A 19,705-nucleotide genomic window follows, 5' to 3' on the forward strand; every position below is an offset into this window, starting at 1 on the left:
ACACACTGAAACACTTGTGCTACACACTGAAACACTTGCGCTACACACTGAAACACTTGTGCTACACACTGAAACACTTGCGCGTACATGTGAAACACTACAGTATATATGTGCATATTTATGAAAGACATATGGTTACATAGAAACTCTTTGCATATATCCTGTAATGGCCCACGTACTGTTGTACCTGCATTAAGACTGCACGTTTCAAACATTCACGTGTGTGAGAGAGCACAAACATTTTCAGTGTGTCTGGAAGTCGTTTCATTGCAACTGGAAGTTTGGTTCATTTGGAAACAGAAGCACGGTTTATTTATCACTGTAAAGATGTACAATTCTTAGTTTCATTCATGGTAGTAACATCTAGTCACTAGTGGAATATTGCTGCAATCTCCGGGACAAACTAACACTTAATAACATGAAATTTTAACAAAAGCCACTAGATTTCAAACACAGCCCACAATCAGACATCATTTCAATGTATTTATTTATTTTGTTTAGCTATAGAAAGTGTGAGCTTAGTCATCAAGTGTCATGCCATTTAAATGAATCAATTTTTTTTTTTTTTTATGTAAGAAAAGGTCAAGAATAATTTGTAACCTTTGTCCAATTTCAATCTTGTCATAGCTCCCTGAAAACTATCAACAAAACGGACAACATCTGCTATTCTCACTTTTGTCAGATATGTTAATGACAGAGAAAACAAGCTGTTCACAGTCCAAGTTAGAGGATTTCAAAAACAACATGGACTTTGGAATCCAAAACACTCAAGGTTTTGGAATGGAATAGAAGCTTGCCTTGAAAGCATTTGTTTCTTTTGTTTAGTATCGCAATATCGCAAGTGTTTCAGTGTGTAGCGCAAGTGTTTCAGTGTGTAGCGCAAGTGTTTCAGTGTGTAGCGCAAGAGTTTCAGTGTGTAGCGCAAGTGTTTCAGTGTGTAGCGCAAGTGTTTCAGTGTGTAGCGCAAGTGTTTCAGTGTGTAGCGCAAGTGTTTCAGTGTGTAGCGCAAGCGTTTCAGTGTGTAGCGCAAGCGTTTCAGTGTGTAGCGCAAGCGTTTCAGTGTGTAGCGCAAGCGTTTCAGTGTGTAGCACAAGCGTTTCAGTGTGTAGCGCAAGCGTTTCAGTGTGTAGCGCAAGTGTTTCAGTGTGTAGCGCAAGTGTTTCAGTGTGTAGCGCAAGTGTTTCAGTGTGTAGCGCAAGTGTTTCAGTGTGTAGCGCAAGAGTTTCAGTGTGTAGCGCAAGTGTTTCAGTGTGTAGCGCAAGTGTTTCAGTGTGTAGCGCAAGTGTTTCAGTGTGTAGCGCAAGTGTTTCAGTGTGTAGCGCAAGTGTTTCAGTGTGTATCGCAAGAGTTTCAGTGTGTAGCGCAAGTGTTTCAGTGTGTAGCGCAAGTGTTTCAGTGTGTAGCGCAAGAGTTTCAGTGTGTAGCGCAAGAGTTTCAGTGTGTAGCGCAAGTGTTTCAGTGTGTAGCGCAAGTGTTTCAGTGTGTAGCGCAAGTGTTTCAGTGTGTAGCGCAAGTGTTTCAGTGTGTAGCGCAAGCGTTTCAGTGTGTAGCGCAAGCGTTTCAGTGTGTAGCGCAAGCGTTTCAGTGTGTAGCGCAAGCGTTTCAGTGTGTAGCGCAAGCGTTTCAGTGTGTAGCGCAAGTGTTTCAGTGTGTAGCGCAAGTGTTTCAGTGTGTAGCGCAAGTGTTTCAGTGTGTAGCGCAAGTGTTTCAGTGTGTAGCGCAAGAGTTTCAGTGTGTAGCGCAAGTGTTTCAGTGTGTAGCGCAAGTGTTTCAGTGTGTAGCGCAAGTGTTTCAGTGTGTAGCGCAAGTGTTTCAGTGTGTAGCGCAAGTGTTTCAGTGTGTAGCGCAAGCGTTTCAGTGTGTAGCGCAAGCGTTTCAGTGTGTAGCGCAAGTGTTTCAGTGTGTAGCGCAAGCGTTTCAGTGTGTAGCGCAAGCGTTTCAGTGTAGCGCAAGCGTTTCAGTGTGTAGCGCAAGTGTTTCAGTGTGTAGCGCAAGCGTTTCAGTGTGTAGCGCAAGTGTTTCAGTGTGTAGCGCAAGTGTTTCAGTGTGTAGCGCAAGTGTTTCAGTGTGTAGCGCAAGTGTTTCAATGTGTTTCGTCCCATACGGCCTCCCATAGGTTAGAGGTTCACACAGCGCGCAAAGCACACTCACTCACTCACACACACACACACACACACACACACACACACACGTAGAGGAGCAGAGTCTATTTTTGCTGCGCTGCTCAAACTGAATTAAAGCCACAGTGCATTGTTCTTGATCAAAATTGATCTGACTGACATGAAAAATAACATATTTAATCACCATATGAAATTCAGCGCTGTGAAAATAAATTAAATAGTGGAAAACACATCATTGCCTGGAGTTTAAAGACTAAACACTTTAAAGGCCTGATTAATTGATTAAAGCTAGAGGTATATCTTCAAGATTAGCCTACTTTTATCATGTAAACTATATACAGCAATGTTATATGAACATGTGTGTGTGTGTGTGTGTGTGTCTGTGTATGTGTGTGTGTGTGGGACAGAGGGGAACACGGGAGCATCGGGAGTATTCTGCCCATCATAAATCAAATTCAGTTGCTATTTGCTGTTGCTATTGCTATCCGTCCTTCGGATGAGACGTTAAACCGAGGTCCTGACTCTCTGTGGTCATTAAAAATCCCAGGATGTCCTTCGAAAAAGAGTAGGGGTTACACCCCGGCATCCTGGCCAAATTTGCCCCTTGGCCTCTGTCCATCATGGCCTCCTAATCATCCCCATACACTGATTGGCTTCATCACTGTCTCCTCTCCACCAGTAAGCTGGTGTGTGGTGGGCGTTCTGGCGCAATATGGCTGCCGTCGCATCATCCAGGTGGATGCTGCACATTGGTGGTGGTTGAGGAGATCCCCCCTTCTATGTAAAGCGCTTTGAGGTCTCAGAAAAAAGCGCTATATAAATGTAACAAATTATTAATTATTTATTTTTAAATATAATAATCAACACTCAAATAACAAATTGTCTGCAAACATGTAAACTACACAAGGCATTTTTGCACTGACTTCTAATATAAAATTATGTATTTACTCCAATTTGTTGTTTAAATATAATCATTTACACACTGGCTGTCATTTTCATGACAGATATTTTAAACATACATTAAATAATCATGACATCACTAACCGGTTCAATAAAATATAATGAATATGTAGGCTAATATAGTGCATATATTTAGTGAAATACATTTCTCTGGCGAACAAGCTCACACACACTGAATGACTTCCCTGAGGGTAAATGTAATGCGACGTGGGATATTGTTTAAAAGTTATTTTACTGATGTCTATCCGCCGTTGAAACACTGGTTGAGCGATTACACAAGATATAATATATTTCAGTAAGTTGGACTGTATCTTTCAACACACTTCAGGTGTTCATTCATGTTTATCAGGAAGAGATGATTGCGTTCACTCGCGCTGCTGCTTAAACTGAGCTGCCTATAGTCATCGGGGGGGGTTTAGGTTTGGTTTGAATATCGTTACACCCCTAATATAAATATTTATACACAGGGTTTGAAATTAACACCGCTTGTTCATTTGCATTGAAGCAAAAAAAAAAAAACCATTTGGTTAACAGAAAAGACATTGTTATTTTCCAACATCCTAAGTTTTTTTGATGTTCTTTGTACCGTGATGAGGATGAAATGAATGGATGACAGGTTTTTGTTTAAACTAAAAATGAATGTATGAAATACAAATGTTATTTTATATATATATATATATATAGCTGACATATATGTTTTCTGTATGATATAATACGGTCAGATTAATTCATAACTTTGTTTATCTTAGAAACGTACAAGATTTGACGCCATCTGTCATGCATGGGCATAACGGGGAGAAAACATCCCTATTGTAATACATGCTTCATTGACTTCATCATCATCATCATCTTGCATACAGTGATACACTTTATTAATAAAATATACAATGTACAGGCAGATAGATGATCCCAGAATATGAACGCAATGTGCAAAGTTTCATGTAAATTGTTTCCCCAAAGGAAACCATTATAAAGTAAAACAATTAACATGCAATTAAGCGCATAGTATTCAGATTCTGGGTTCATCTGCTTGCCTGTATATATTAAGCATCATCAATGCGGTGTGTACTGAGTTTCATATATTAAAATCATTGTCTTTGAGCATTAAGGCATGTTAAGCGTTTTATAATGTCATACTCCGTTTGCAGTGGATGAAACACTGAGGTGGGTGCTGTATAAGAATGAGCTCAAACCTCAGTATCTTCAGCTGACAGTGTGGGCTCTTCAGTCCATCAGAGAGCAGCTTCACTCCTCGATCTGTCAGGCTGTAATTGTGACTCATGTCCAGCTCTATCAGAGAGTTTGGTGTCTGCAGGGCCAAAGCCACAGTTTCACAGCAGGAGTCATCGAGAGAACATGAGGAGAGTCTGTAAAAACAGGACATTTGCCCATGGCATGTATTGTGTGTTCATATTGTATGGACAGTGTTTGTAGTAACAGTGATATGTTATATCATGTTCTTTGTGAACGTTAAAGCTTTCTGCAAAAATATAAATGTCATATATGCTGGAACTGATGTGACAGTGAAGTGAAAATAACGTTCAAATTGATGTCTATAAAATCACTGTTTAGTAAATCCATTTTAGTAAATACAGATTTTACTTTCTAAAATCAGTTAAAACATGATACTTCACTCTGCATCGTACGCTAAAACTTGATTTTCAGAATTAAAAACTTTGATTAAACAGCAAGTTTCTTACTCTGCTTTTCTGCAGCATCTCACAGCTGGCAGGAGATTAATGCGGCCTGCCCGTGTTGTCCTGTACCTCCCCAGGTTGAGCTCATCCAGCACCTCCTCTGACATCAGCTGTACGTAAGCCATCAATGAGCACATGGAAGACGAGAGCTTTCTTTTCTTTCTTTCTGGAGATGATCTGAAGTATCTTTGTATTGATCTGAAGTATCTTTGTATTTCTGTATATAATGAATTGTCATTGAGCTCCAGTAAGCAGTAGAACAGGTTGACTGAAGTTTCAGGTGAGATGGTATCGTCCTGGTTTTGTAATTGTTCTTTAATGTGTTTGGTTATTTCTGTGACGCTGTCTGTGCTGTCTTCAGTGTGTGTGAACAGGCCGATGAGCAGTTTCTGATTCGATTCCAGTGAAATGCCCAGCAGAAACCGTACAAATAGGTCTAAATGTCCTTTCTGACTTTGCATTGCTTTCTCAACAGCCTTCTTTAGTAAATCATGTAAAGCAATATTTTTGTCTGGCTTGTCGATGTGGTCTGGCCTGACCTCGAACTGTGTTTCTTCAGAGAAAAACCGCAGCTCGTCCATGTTCTTGTCCAGGTAGCAGAGGAACACGTGCACTGCAGCGAGGAACTCTTGAACACTCAGATGAACGAAGCAGAAGACCTTCATCTCATGAAGTCCAGCTTCTTGCTGAAAGATCTCAGTCAGCATTCCTGTGGACTCAAAGTCTTCACTCACATCAATACCACATGCTGTCAGATCTTCCTCATTGAACACTATGTTTTCCTTCTTCAGCTGTTCAAACGCCAGCTTAGCTAACTTCTCAATCATTGTTTTATTGGAATCTAAGAGCTTGGTACGTTGTCTTTCTGTTTTTCTGTCATGCTTCTGGTTCTTCATGTTCATCTGTATCAGCAGGAAGTGGATGTACATTTCAGTGAGTGTCGTGTTGATGTTTTCTGAATCGTTCCCAATGGGGACGTCCTGAAGAACTGTGGCTGTGATCCAACAGAACACGGGAATGTAACACATGATGTAGAGACTAGGAGATTTCTTAATGTGTGAGATCATCCTGGAGGCCTGAGTCTCATCTTTGATTCTCTTTCTGAAATACTCCTCCTTCTGCTGGTCAGTGAATCCTCGCACCTCTGTGAACAACCCTACATACTCAGGAGGGATCTGATTGGCTGCTGCTGGTCGTGATGTCACCCAGACGTGAGCTGATGGAAGCAGAGACCCATTCACCAGACTTGTAAATAGTTCATTTATAGATGATTGCTCCTCAACACTCGTCACCATTCCACTGTCAAAATCCAAAGTCAGTTGACTCTCATCCAGTCCATCAAAGACAAACGCAAGTTTACAACTATATATCTCACATATCTTTGCTGTTTCCAGTTTATTCAGTTCTGGATTAAATTTCTGTAGAAACTCATGCAGACTGATCTCTCTGACTTTAATGCAGTTCATCTTTCGGAATGGAAGCAGGAAAACACAGTCTATATCCTGATTGGCTTCTCCTTCTGCCCAGTCCAGAATGAACTTGTGCACTGAGACAGTTTTTCCAACGCCAGCGACACCTTTGGTCAGAACAATCTTTTTCTTATTTTTGTTCCGACTAAATACATCACTGCATTTTAATGGCCTGTTCTGTGATTTATGGGGTTTAATTGTTTTATCAATCTGCAGAATCTCATGTTCTTTGTTGATTTCTCTAAGATCCCCCTCCGTAATGAAGAGATCTGTGAAAACATCCCTGAGATCTGCTTCATTTTCACTTTTACCCTCAAAGATATGCTCTACTGTCTCCTTCATGTTCTTTTTGTGAGTTTTCAAGAATTCCTGCAGCCAGAAATCTGTTATGAAAAAATACAAATAAACATGAAAAAGTGTGAACAAAGAAAATTACTTTCACTAGACTAAACACTAGAAAATTAAACACGTAGGTTTTTCACATTAGAAAGATTATCATCAAAACAAACATGGTATTTAAATGTATAGTATAGATCTGTTCAGTGCTGAGATCATCAATATACATCAAACACGCTAAAATCATTTCTGATAACTCTATTAGGACGTGTATGGAAGAGGAAAAAAATGACAAATGTATTTGACACAAAAAAGCATGTTGAATAAATGGATTTTAGACCGAAAAAATGCAAGCCCTGAAAATACAATGCATTAAAATGTTTTTTTGCTTCAAATACATGGTTCATTAATTTACTTCCATAAGTATGTGTGTAAGGTTAATTCACCTTGTTTTCTTGTGTTTTTCTCAGCTTCTTCTGGTGATTTTTGCACTGTGAAGAGAGAATGAAATGAGACTTTATGTTCATCAAAGCATCCTGAGGCACTGCATCGTGTTTCCACCCTTCATTAAGCAGCACAGCTATTAAACTATCATCTGAACTATCAACTAAATCGTATTAGAATGATTTAGGAATGTGACACTTAAAATTCAGCTGTGAAAGTTTTCCTGTGACCTCAACATAGGAAAAAATATTCAAATTGTAATAAAGGCTCCCTTGTGGCCGCTAAGCATCAGACACTTTACTGTGACTCTCTGGGTGCTTTTCAATATCCCTCCTCATCCCTCATCAGACGAGACTTTTGCCAGTAGTGTACACTAACCGCACAGACTTACAACCCGCCTTGATACAACTGCTTATTCTGTGTGCGTCTTTACAAGTAAGAATCGGTATGTTGTTGTTCTTTTATTGTCATTGCTAAGGCTAGATTAGTAGTGTTTTGTCTGTTTAGTGTTGCTAAATGTAAGCGCAGGCTTTTCCTGCCCGGCTAGGCCTCGTGTCGTGATGCTTCTTTCTATCGTATCGATGCATAGGTTGCCACTCCGGCATTATTCTTTGGTTACACATTGTAGAATAGCAGTTAAAGGGTTACTTCAGGATTTAGCATTAAGCTTTTTATTAGTAGAAAACCTGTAGTATTTTCGAATTACCGTGCTTTCCACCCTCATATCCCCCTGAGACAAGAGATTTATGTATTTTTTGTCTGGAAAAAATCCTCCGATGACGCAAAAATCGTCATTTTGCGTCATCGGAGGATTTTCTGTCCTGAGGCTAAAGACTACAGCCAGTAGATGGCATTGTTCCGCATGTTTTCAGCCCGCCCATACAGGGAGGGATCTCACTCACAGAATGTACACACAGTCAGCCGTCTTTCTTTGGAAGCTAAGCTAGCAGGCTCTTGTTCTGTTCTGTGGAGAAAGCTGAATAGTAGGAGAAAGCTGAGTAAGTAACCATCCTCCTTTTCCCGGACTTGTCCGGCGGGCGAGGTCGTTCAAAATGTCCGGGATTCAGCTTTTGCTTTCTGCGGTCGCCATTCATTGTTCACATGCACACCTTTCAATCTAACTGAATTCATTCCGATTGGTGAATTTGAATGTAGTGTTTACATGAACGCTAAACAAGTGATCGGTTGATGTGCGTTTTACCATTGCTAAGAAAAATTCCCGCTCCTCCGTGAGAGATGCGAGACCCGGCGCGTCTCAGTAATCACGCCACCGGCCTCGCGCCGTTCTCCCGCGGCCGTCAGCCTCATCCTGCTCGCCACAGTAAACATGATGAATGAATGGCGACTGTAGAACGCAAAAGCCGAATCCCGGACATTTTGGACGATCTCTAAATCCCTCGCAATCTCATCACGTAGGCTAGCTTTGTTGTTTTCAACTGCAGTGCGCACTCTTACCGGTAGGCGTGGCCTCCTAAGGCAGCGAAGCAAGTGCATTCTGGGAGTTGTTGTCTTTCATCCACATAAGCCAAAAATACATTTTCTGGCTTTTCTCAGTCTAGAAAGCTCCAAATTCAAAAATTTCTTCACATTTCTGCTACTTAAATGACCTATTTTAAATACACATTCATCTTCCCAGAGGTGAAGTATCCCTTTAAGCACCCTCATCGGTTATAGGGCACGCACCTCCCGCATGTACACAGGTCGTCACGTGACACCTCTCGGAGCGGCCTGGTGTAGTTACTTATGCGACCAGCAGAGGGAGCCATTGTATTGCGAATGGTTTATCCTTTCTCATTGTTATAGTTGTAGCTGCTTAGACCTACATAACAGCCTTTTTCATTCTTTTAATGCCAGTTTCGTCCATGTTAAAATATTATTGTATTTTATTCCTGCTATATTATGAGAATAGGATACAGTTAATACAAATAGAGGTTTGTTGCATGATAATCATTCATTTGCATTCAACTAATTATGTTTGTTTTATTTCTTTATTTCAGAACCACGCATCATTGTACATATTCAATCATGCAGTTGTAAATTCAATAAATACTTCCAATGAAGAAATCTTGCGTGATTCTGACCGATCACCCGCTGTGAGCTCTACCTAACGATCCACAAACTACCTAAATCAAAGAAGCCAGTCCTCTTCTGTACACAAAAATAAATATATTCTAATAGCAAAGTTATTTTGAAATGTAATATTTCACAATATTTTAACTATTTTTGATAATTTAATGCAGCCTTGGTGTATATAAGAATCTGCTTTGAAAATAATCTGAATATTCAGTATATGTCTATTAACCTAAGCTGCCTCTCGTTCTCTATTCTCTCTTGTATTACCTTCAGTGTAGTTGTTCTGTAACTCTTCAGCCAGCCGGTTCTGGTTTATCATCCTCAGGATGTTCAGTGTTTTCTTCACAGCTTCTTCCAGTCCAAAACGCTCCTTCATTATATCCACTATATCAGTGACACCAGCATCCTCCAGTTTACCAGCTCCAATGGCTCCATCTTGTGTTAAGAGCCACTTAAATTTCTTCAGATCATCTTTTTTCAGGTTTTCTAGTGTAAAAAGCAGCTCAGTTGCCATCGTCCTTCAGGGACTGTTGGAGAAAAGGAAAAGTATTCAAATAGTTGATTTTTATAGCAGAGATATTTTCATTATGTGCAAATAAATGTGCGTAATGACATGACAGACACTGATCACATCAACTACCGGTATTATGAAACATTTTTTTTAACTTTTACGGTCTAAATCTAATTCTTCAGATTTTTATTTAGTTTAAGAGTCATTAGCTCATTAGGAGATTATTGTTTGTTCTGACAGATTCAGCTGAATGCTGGAGATTATTGAGTCTCAACATGATTAGACTATGATTATACACATTTATTACATTTATTACATTTTCAATAAACTCAATAAATTAATAAACTCCTTTTTAAAATCAATATTTTGTGTCAAATTATTGATTTATTTGGTGGGTAGCCATGTAATAAGCGGGATAATGTAGAGCGAGGCGGCTGTTATAGCGAATACAACCCCTTCAGGCTCCGCTTCGCGTCGGGGACTCGATCAGCCCGTCGGGGGTGTATTCGCTATAACAACCGCCTCGCTCTACATTATCCCTTACATAAGAAGTACTTTCAGATTTTGTCATATTCTTCTTGGAAGACTTGTCTTGTACATTTCAGACCAGACTGGAATAAAAAGAATAAGGTGACACTGAAAATACTAAAAGTTATAATAGTGATTAATGAATTATGCTAATTCATACTAAAAAAATATGAGCAATAGAAAAAATAGTTTAACATTTTCCCAGTATCCAGTTATTCTAGTTATTCCAGTTCTGTACAAGCACCAGATACACACACACACACACACACACACACACACACACACACACACACACACTCTCTCTCTCTCTCACACAAACACTCACCCACAATCAGACACACACACACACTCTTGCACAAACACTCACGCAAAATCAGACACACACACACACACACACTCTCTCTCTCTCTCTCTCTCTCTCTTGCACAAACACTCACGCAAATTCAGACACACATACACTCACTCACACACTCTCAGAAAAAAAGGTAAAAGCTGTCACTGGGACAGTACCCTTCAAAAGGGTACTACTAATATGCACTTTTGATACCAATATGTACCTTGGGACTAAAATGCACTCTTTAGGTACAAAGGTGTGAAAAGGTACCGCCACTGTGACAGCTTTTGTACCTTTTTTCTGAGAGTGCACACACACAGTCTTTCTCACACAAACTCTCATGCACACTCTCACACACACACTCGCAAACTCACTCACGCAAATTAAGTTTTAAATTTTTGCATTTTTACTCCCCCTCCCGCAAACACTGTTAGGTCTACAGCTTGTGGAAATTGTGAAAAAAATACACAAATATTAGGGCTATAGGCCTACGTTAAACATTCAGAACAGCAGATATAAAACATTGCCTTTAACTAAAAGGAATGCTTGCACCACACATGAATAAACAAATTTGTACAGTTTTTTTTTTTTATTACTTATAGCCTACAATATTATTGTTAAAACAACTAGGCTAGTGGATCCCAAAAACACATTTGAACACGCGTAACAACACACACACACCTAAAACGAAACAGGATAGTTCACCATAAAACGAAAATTAATTCGCCCTGGAGTTCTAATGCGGTTTGCGCTTCTTTGCTTTATGATCACAAAAGGAGGATTGTATTTCCTGCCCGCGCTCGTCCATTTAATGTGAATAGCGACTCGACTAGCAATCATTTTTTTTAAAGACACAACGGTATCACAGAAGGATCGTATGCTATATACTATACTCTAAGTGTTCTGGTATACGATATGCGATTTTATGTGTTATTTAACGAAAATCTTGACCTTGCCTGATGGTCTGTGCTCGACTGTGTGTTCATGAGACTCGGCTCCGACTCGGCCAGAAAAACACACAATTTGCGAGAAATCAAGATTAACAAAAATACAACACAATATATATTCCACATCTTCTTCTCTGAGGTGAATAAACCTGTTGTGTTTGACATAACAAGTAGTTTTCGCGCTCACATCTGTCTACTGTACTGTCATTCTGTGACAGGTCCTTGACTTTTGAGGGGGATTTCTAGGCGTTGTATTTAGCCTACTTAAAGAGAGGGGGGGGGGGGGGGAGATTGCTGTTTCATGCATACTGAGTTTTTCACACTGTTAAAGAGTTGGATTCCCATGCTAAACATGGACAAAGTTTCAAAAATTAAATTGTACGTTTGAAGGAGTATTTCTGTGCCAAAAATTGTCCTTCCGGTTTGTCACAAGTTTCGGAAAGTTTTTTTCGAGTATGGGTCTGTGTGACGTCAGCTGGGGCGGAATTTCCTTATATGGGTCCAAATGGCACTTCTCCGCGGGCGCGCGCGCACTCGTAGACCAGACAGACAGTGAAAGCAGTTCGTCATCTGAGCGCTGCTCTGCTCGGCTGAGGCTTTTGGAAGTAAATGTCACCAAATAAGTGTGTTTTTGGATGCCAGGGCAAGAGAACCCTGTACAGATTCCCAAAGAACCCAGCGTTAACGGACCAGTGGATGGAGTTTGTTTTTTCAGAGCATGAACGGAGCTGTGTAAGACTTTGTTCCCTGCATTTCGAGTCGAGATGATTGTTTTACAAACAAAGCCCAGATCGACAGATTTGCAGATCGTCTAATGCATCTAATGGATCGAGCAGTCGCAATGATAAAGGTTCACGGTCGTGATTGGAACCGGTGAGTAAAACTGGTATCTGCTTCAGATGTCTCTGTGTTGTTAGTGTTGTGCGTTAGCTCACAGCGTTAGCTTCGCCCACACGGCCATAGACAGTATAGCACACGGCCCGCCTCCAGCCGATCGATTTTTTCCGGAAATATTCGGTACTGCCTATCTGTCTTTTATAAATATAATCAAACTAAATACTTTTTGGAGATATTAAGGATGCAATACTACTCTATAGGTACTCAAGATTAACAGGAGATTGACTGAAAATGGGAAATTCACCCCCCCCTTTAAAGCTACAGTCAGGCCAAAGAGTATAGAAGCCCAAGAGGCGAAACTCTGTTGTGTTATGGGTAACAGTCTGTAGATGGCGCTGCGGAGGCGAATCCGCCATTATGGACTGAAAGCTGCTGGAATCGTTAGCGCCAGTCAATGGCAAAATCCATTTTAGTATGTGTTAATAGTTCATGTGTGCACCGCTAGATTGCACATCTTTTTTGTACCTTTCCGCCTGTAATAGGACATTCATAGTTTTTTTTTTCTTGCCATTGAAACGTTCACTGTGTAAAATATTAACCGTCTTTAGAAATGTTCATTTATAATTTTTTTTTTCAAATCATATATATGGTGATGTTTACTAATTTCAAAATCAACATTTGAATAAATATCTTATTACTTATATCTAATTACTGTGTATCTGCCTATAGACAAGCGAACATATATTATTTCATGAATTTCTGTTAGTCATATAACAAGGAAAATGCATAATAGAACATAAATATTGATAGATTAAAGTTTTGCAGTAATTTTATAATTGTATCTTTGCAAACCGTAAGTGGTAGGCTAATGAAGCCGATTCGGTGGGGATACCCTTACTAAAAAGTACTAAGAATCTTATAGTATTTTGGGACAAAATAAATGTTTTTTTTTATTATTGTTTTCATATTTATAGTATTTTGGGACAAAATATTATAGGAATCTTATAGGAATACTATAGTAATTTGGGACATACTACATAAGTACGATAAGACTACTATAGCAGCTTAAAAATATTATAGAGAGGCTATACAGAACATCACAGAAGTATGTTATGTTCTGTAATACCTCTATAATATCCTAGAGCCGCTATAGTATTTCTATAGTAGTCTTATAGTACTTCTATAGTAATATTTTGTCCCAAAATACTATTTTCCTAACCAACACATATAGGTATATTTTCTGTCATTTAACGTCATTTAACGTCGGTCATCCTCATTAATGTATTTTAAATTGTTTTCATATTTAGATATGACGGCCAGAAAAAATTAAGCTATGTTAAGTTTTTGTTATTTTAAGTTTTTCAGTGCCATTGACTCCCTTTATTTTTCGGCGTTTTCCTTCAGTTTTCAGTCCATAATGGCGGCCGCGCCGTCAAGTCATGGGGGCAACTGTTGCTATGGGGCGTTCTATTGAGTTTCGCCTCTTGGGCTTCTATACTCTTTGGTCAGGCCCGGCTGCAGAATGAAATGACTGAGGAGGCATGTAAAATTGTTAAGGGGGCTTAACTTTATACCATCAACGAACAATACACACTGATAACTTGCTTAGTAAAAAAAGATAAGGCAGCATAATTTATTATGCATATTTTAACCCTTTCACGCTTAATTTTAATATTCTAACTGACTCCCCATAGTGAGTTTTTTCAAGGCAACTGTTATTTTAGAATTTAGAACGTTCCCCCTTAATGTTTCCATGGCGACGCGTCATATTTGTCACGTGACACACCGTGGATGTATCGCTTTTATTTCCTTTTCCCTTTTTTATTCAAAATCAACAGATTTTGCTAAACCCATTTTATTCTATCTGATATTCCGATTCTCAAAAATGTGTATGTGAGTGTGTTTGGTCATTTAAAAACCTTTATAAATAATCTTGATCTTGATCTATAACGTGAGATGGCTGTTTCTTTGCGCCGCAGTTCAGAGAATCCTGTGAGTCATCAATTTCTCCCGAAATACATGCAAGAAAGTGGAATAGAAGAATAGAGTAAACTACTTTATAGTTACTACCACTGTGTTTGTCTGATATTGAATAACACACGTCGGCAAATTATATTTGAATAGATTGTTATTGCTGCTTCCACAGACATCAGTGTGTATTTTACAAACTCCAAATGTATTGTTTTACTAGTGCTTATGTGTATTTAAATGTCTGAAACCTAAAACAAACATTGTGAGGTTGAAAACACTGCATAGTTGTGATATGACAGCGCTGAGCGCGTCCGACTCTGGCTCACGGCGCTGATCCACTTGTCCGTGCGACACTTCTGTCGCGCCGCGCTCCACTATATTCCTATGGGTGACGTCAAGCGACTTTGTCGCGCCCGCAAAGCATTCCGGGAAGGCGGCGCTTATTTTGAAAAAATGCTGCGCGTCAAAAAGCTGGCCGATGCCCATCTTTATGCAAATGAATTCCGTCAGACGCGACGCGTCTATCCAATAGAAGTAGAGCATATGGAGACGGAGGGAAGTCTCTCGCAGGTCCTCTGTTCTGATACGCTACATTTCCCGCTGGGTCAAAACCACGCCCATAGCGGTAAACCCCCATCAACGTACCAATGTGGGGAGGCGCAGAGCCATATTATATTAGACATTCTCTGGGAGGCGTCGCGACACCACGCGACAGTCGTGTCGGACAAGTGGATCAGCGCCGTCAGCGTCAACCAACGCGCGAAAGCACAGTTTGAATCTGGCAGTTATGTCGTCACTGAACATTCTAAATCCCATATGTGGGACCGTACTCTCAGGGGCACTGAAATAAAAAAATCCCATATATGGGACTGTACCGCTCAAAAAGTGAATCATTTAATTTGTAACCATGAATACAAAAATGAAACTGAGGGGGCACAAATAAGATCTGAGGGGGCAATGCCCCCTTTTGCCCCCTCGTGCCGCCGGGCCTTACAGTCCATAACATTTTTGGGTTAAAAATGATCCAAAATAATTGTTTGAGCAAGTACATACCCAGCCAGTGTTCAAAACACTCTGCTTGCCGTAGCTCGATTCAAAACGGTAAGCTTGTAATAATGATTTTAATTGACCCTTCGCAGGGAGCTTGATTGACAGGCGATCTTACCAATCATAATCCGCCATCCGCCATTTTGTCCGACAAAGCAGTCAGGAGAGTTAGCAGATTAGCATGGGTGGATTTGAACATTTGAGTGTACTGACGTCTTTCCGCGGTTAAAACAACAATCCTTCCCATGTTCATTCATGTTTATTTGATGTTATAAATTAACTAGAAGGAAGAGATGATCGGTTCACGAGCAGCTTTAACTGATGCTCTACAGCGATCTGTCAGACACATTAAAGAGCCACAAAACGGTATGTATCGTTTAAATTTATTTTAAAAAATGACCAAATTTGAAAGGTGAGACTTGAGACTGAGCATATCAGTGAACACCCCTGACCACTCGGTGAGTTTCACGTCTTTGTAAATGAAAGTTTAATGCGTTTTAGGAAGGATTGCTCCAGTGCCCATAGGCTGCCATTGTGGGGGTGGGGGGGAGAAGTGAAATAAACCTAAAATTCTCGGGACAGCAGCATGTGTCCAAATTTTAATCTTAACCGTTCTATTTCATCAGAAACGATCTGTAAACAGGGCTTTAAGTGTAAAATACCGAACTTGTCCTTTAAGTCACATCTGTCCACATAGTCACATCTGTCCTTTAAGTCACATCTGTCCACATAGTCACATCTGTCCACATAGTCACATCTGTCCTTTAAGTCACATCTGTCCTTTAAGTCACATCTGTCCTTTAAGTCACATCTGTCCACATAAAGTCACATCTGTCCACATAAAGTCACATCTGTCCATTAAGTCACATCTGTCCATTAAGTCACATCTGTCCACATAAAGACACATCTGTCCACATAAAGAAGAGTCTCGGCTAGTTGGCTGTGAGTGTGAGGATGCTGGAGGTGGAGATTTATAGCCTTTTCTCACAGCACTTGATATAATTAAACTTATCAATTTGATGGCGGATCCAGAAAGGTTCAAATGACAGTCATCAACTGGAGATTCACCCGTTGTGAAACACGAAAGACTCGGGCTTCGGAGTGGCTATAGTAAAAGAGACTGCAACCGGCCCATGCGGAAACAAAGATAAATATTGGGAGGGCATTAAATGTAGTCACGCAGTGCTGATGTTGTTAACATTAACAATTTGAGAACAAAGTATAATTTGCACGGTTTGACGTGATATGATAAGCGATCGTTTCAGTGCGATTTACTGCAATGTTTTTACCCCTTTGTTGGTCAGAACAAAAGTGGATGTTACTTGTTCAGAGGACATTTTCCGGTGAAGATTCTTATGTTGGTCAGATGGTCACACTTCCCAAAAGTATAATCTGTGATTGCGAATGCCAGGATCCGGCGGCGACTGACAGCCGCACATTCTCCTCTAAACACTGGATTCTTCTGCGCTGTTGCAGATTTCGAACAGCGATGGCGACAAAGAGGAAAAATACGGACAGCAGCTTTAATATATTTTAATATATAGGGGTTTAGTTACCCTTTAACGAATGAATGAATCACGTGACCTAGCCTACCACAGAATGCTGTAGAGAAAGAGTTACTGATCGACTGTGTGAAACAGGTCCCTGAGTTTAGGGGAAATATGATACGAATTAAATAAAACGTGGTTGTTTAATCTTAGATCGGAGCTGTCTCTGACTGGTGATTGTACACACACACACACACACACACACACACACACACACACAATGATTTTCCAGTGATTTCAGCCTATCCTAGAATATTTAGGAATTGTGCACAATAGCAGACAATCTCACAGCAGTTAAACAAAACAAATAAATACCGCAGTCAGCAGCGCACAGTCCTCTGTCAGATGAGATGTTGTCAGGCTATATGTCAGAAAAACGAACTTTCCTGTCGTGTCAGCCATGATATGTGCTCGTGGCGCGCACTCTTCAATATCACACGCAAATGTGGCGCACCCTGTATATCACTTCAAATAAAGCGCAAAAGACACTGAGCATGCAACTCGTAGACAATGTTCTCTCGATAATTAAGTTTTAATATCATCAAAAGGGCGATTAAAGCTGAGTCAAAACTCCATGTCGGGGCTTTTGTATTCCTTTGTTGGCTACATAAATTTGACACATTTTGGTGTAGGCCTAGGCCTCATTTTTCATTATTAATATTCAAACGTTTTATCAATATTGCAAAGTCATCAATACTGACTCGTGTCATAAAAACAAATTATTTTGTGACCAAAAATGTAAAAAATACATCTAAATCCTTATAAGCAACCAATTTTTTTTTATATCTGTAATATTATTTCCTTTGTATAATAAACGTGTCTTAATGTTTTAAATTATATTTTATACATTAATTAAACTGATTAGTCCCAAAACATTGATTATCTCAGGAAAGAAAGTTGCTGAAACCAATCTTTAATGCTAATATAAATTGCTGATTTGCCTGGACACAAAAGATTGCACTGGCGTTTGATTGAAATGTAACAACTTCAATAGATTTCTCATTCAAGGTCATTCCTGTTAGGAATATGTGATTGCAGAATATTTATGCTTATTGTTGACAATACATATTTCCATTATTTAGTGTGGATCATTCATTGCAACATTTGTCCTCATTCTCATGTTTAAGAATATGTTTTCTGCTTGACAAATAATTAATGCTACTGCACTGACATGCTTTTAAAGCTATTGTTATCCAATCTCTTTGGCCTTCAAACACCTTAAAATGCACATGTAGGTCCGAGAAATCCAAACCTTCTGAACCCCTCGATACCCACCGCAGCCCCTGATGTTTTTAAAACCTAGAAAAGCCCCTGCCTCTAACTAGCACACACACACACACACACACACACACACACACACACACACACACACACACAATTATATTTGATTACCATAATTGCTTAAAAATGAATAAATTCTCATTATCTAAATGAATCTGTATAATTAAATAATGGTTGTAATGTTGAATCAGTGTGTTTATTCATGAGTGGAGAACAGGAGGTAAAGTAAGAGAAGTTTAGTTGAGAAACTGAGCTTTTTAACTGCTTCAGTGTCATAGACCTAAAGCCATATTTAATGTTTGACAGAAATTAAAACAAGGCTGAAGAAACACAGTGTGCCAATTGTTGAACTCACAAAACATCTTTTATAAGTTTTGAAAGTTATGAGTTTTGAACTTGACATGATCTAGAAGCTTTATTCAGTGGATGAAACTGTAAAGACTGTAATCTGACACCCAGAGACTCGCTTCAGACGTGTAAAATCCATTAAAGCTCTAGTTGAGCTGCATGAATCTTCTGTGATCTCTGGAAACATGACACTTAAACATTGATCAGTAACTATATTTTCTAGCTTACCTTGAATAATGACAGTATTTGCAGATGTGTCTTTGTCCTCCTCTGAAACGGCACCTCAATCATCAAAAGCACTGAACTCTCTTTCACTTACGTGTTATTTATGAAGAACTGTGTGTTTCTCTGTAGAACTGGTTATTCAGGAGTCAAACTATGTGAGATGAAGCTGTGAGAGAAAAACATCCATTCAGGGAAACAAACACATATTTGTGTGTCTTCATATTTTCTATTCTCGCCTAAACAAAACCCTCACAAAAAACGTTTGAAATATTAATTAAAACATTATTTTGTATGTTTATTAATTTGTTTCCCTCATTAATTTTAATTGGATATCTTGTTTGGAAAAAAGAACAAATGCTAGTCTAGAAAATTCTGCTACCATCATGTGATTTGATTGGCTGACTGTCATGATATTGAGCTGACAATTTGATGATGAATTTTATTTAACATACGCAGTTGTCGTAGAAACTCACAGTCGTCTCTCTGTCTCTCTGTAACCCCGCCTCTGTTGCCCAGCAACGCTGGACCCTGCAGCTAACTGTCAATCACAAACTTGTACACATATCACCACATCTCCCCTCTTTAAAGTTCTTCTGCCTCATCATTATTACAGTTTTTCTCGATTGCTTAAACTAGGGCTGGGTACCGAGTTCGATACTTTTTAGGTACCGACCGAATTGCCTCGATACTATCGAGTATCGAAAAATGACTTGTTTTTCGGTACCAGATTTCGATACCTAAGGGGTTAACTCGTCAACGTCAGCGCTCAAACAAATACATATGAAATGCACAACGACACGCCTAAATTCGCTCACGCACATACACGCAAACTCTACACACACGAGACGCGCGGAACTCTCCGCACATACTCTTATGAGACGCGCGCGCGCACACAAACTGTCCACGCACATTCTCATGAGATGCGAGCCTATGGACGCGAGCACACACACACAAACTCGCGCACATACTCAATGACACGCAAGCACACACACTCACAATACCCTAAAGATGTGGAAAAGTCGATCAAAAG

The 19,705-nt window shown here is 39.6% G+C and overlaps 1 protein-coding gene across 1 annotated transcript in view; it reads right to left on the reverse strand.

Moving 5' to 3' along the window:
• The window catches only part of LOC311282775 (NACHT, LRR and PYD domains-containing protein 12-like), an 80,426-nt gene extending 61,641 nt beyond the window's left edge, over positions 1 to 18,785 (reverse strand). Inside the window, exons 1-5 of the mRNA XM_084396783.1 lie at positions 18,679 to 18,785; positions 9,367 to 9,626; positions 7,029 to 7,073; positions 4,781 to 6,629; positions 4,274 to 4,447 (exon numbers count right to left, since the gene is read on the reverse strand). Of these exons, the coding sequence (XP_084252909.1) occupies positions 4,274 to 4,447; positions 4,781 to 6,629; positions 7,029 to 7,073; positions 9,367 to 9,613 (2,315 nt within the window). The 5' untranslated portion in view covers positions 9,614 to 9,626; positions 18,679 to 18,785. The remainder of the gene's footprint in view (positions 1 to 4,273; positions 4,448 to 4,780; positions 6,630 to 7,028; positions 7,074 to 9,366; positions 9,627 to 18,678) is intronic.
• Positions 18,786 to 19,705: the final 920 nt, after the last annotated feature.

This window comes from Rutilus rutilus (assembly GCF_951802725.1).
Source record: "Rutilus rutilus genome assembly, chromosome: 23".
Lineage (NCBI taxonomy): Eukaryota > Metazoa > Chordata > Actinopteri > Cypriniformes > Leuciscidae > Rutilus > Rutilus rutilus.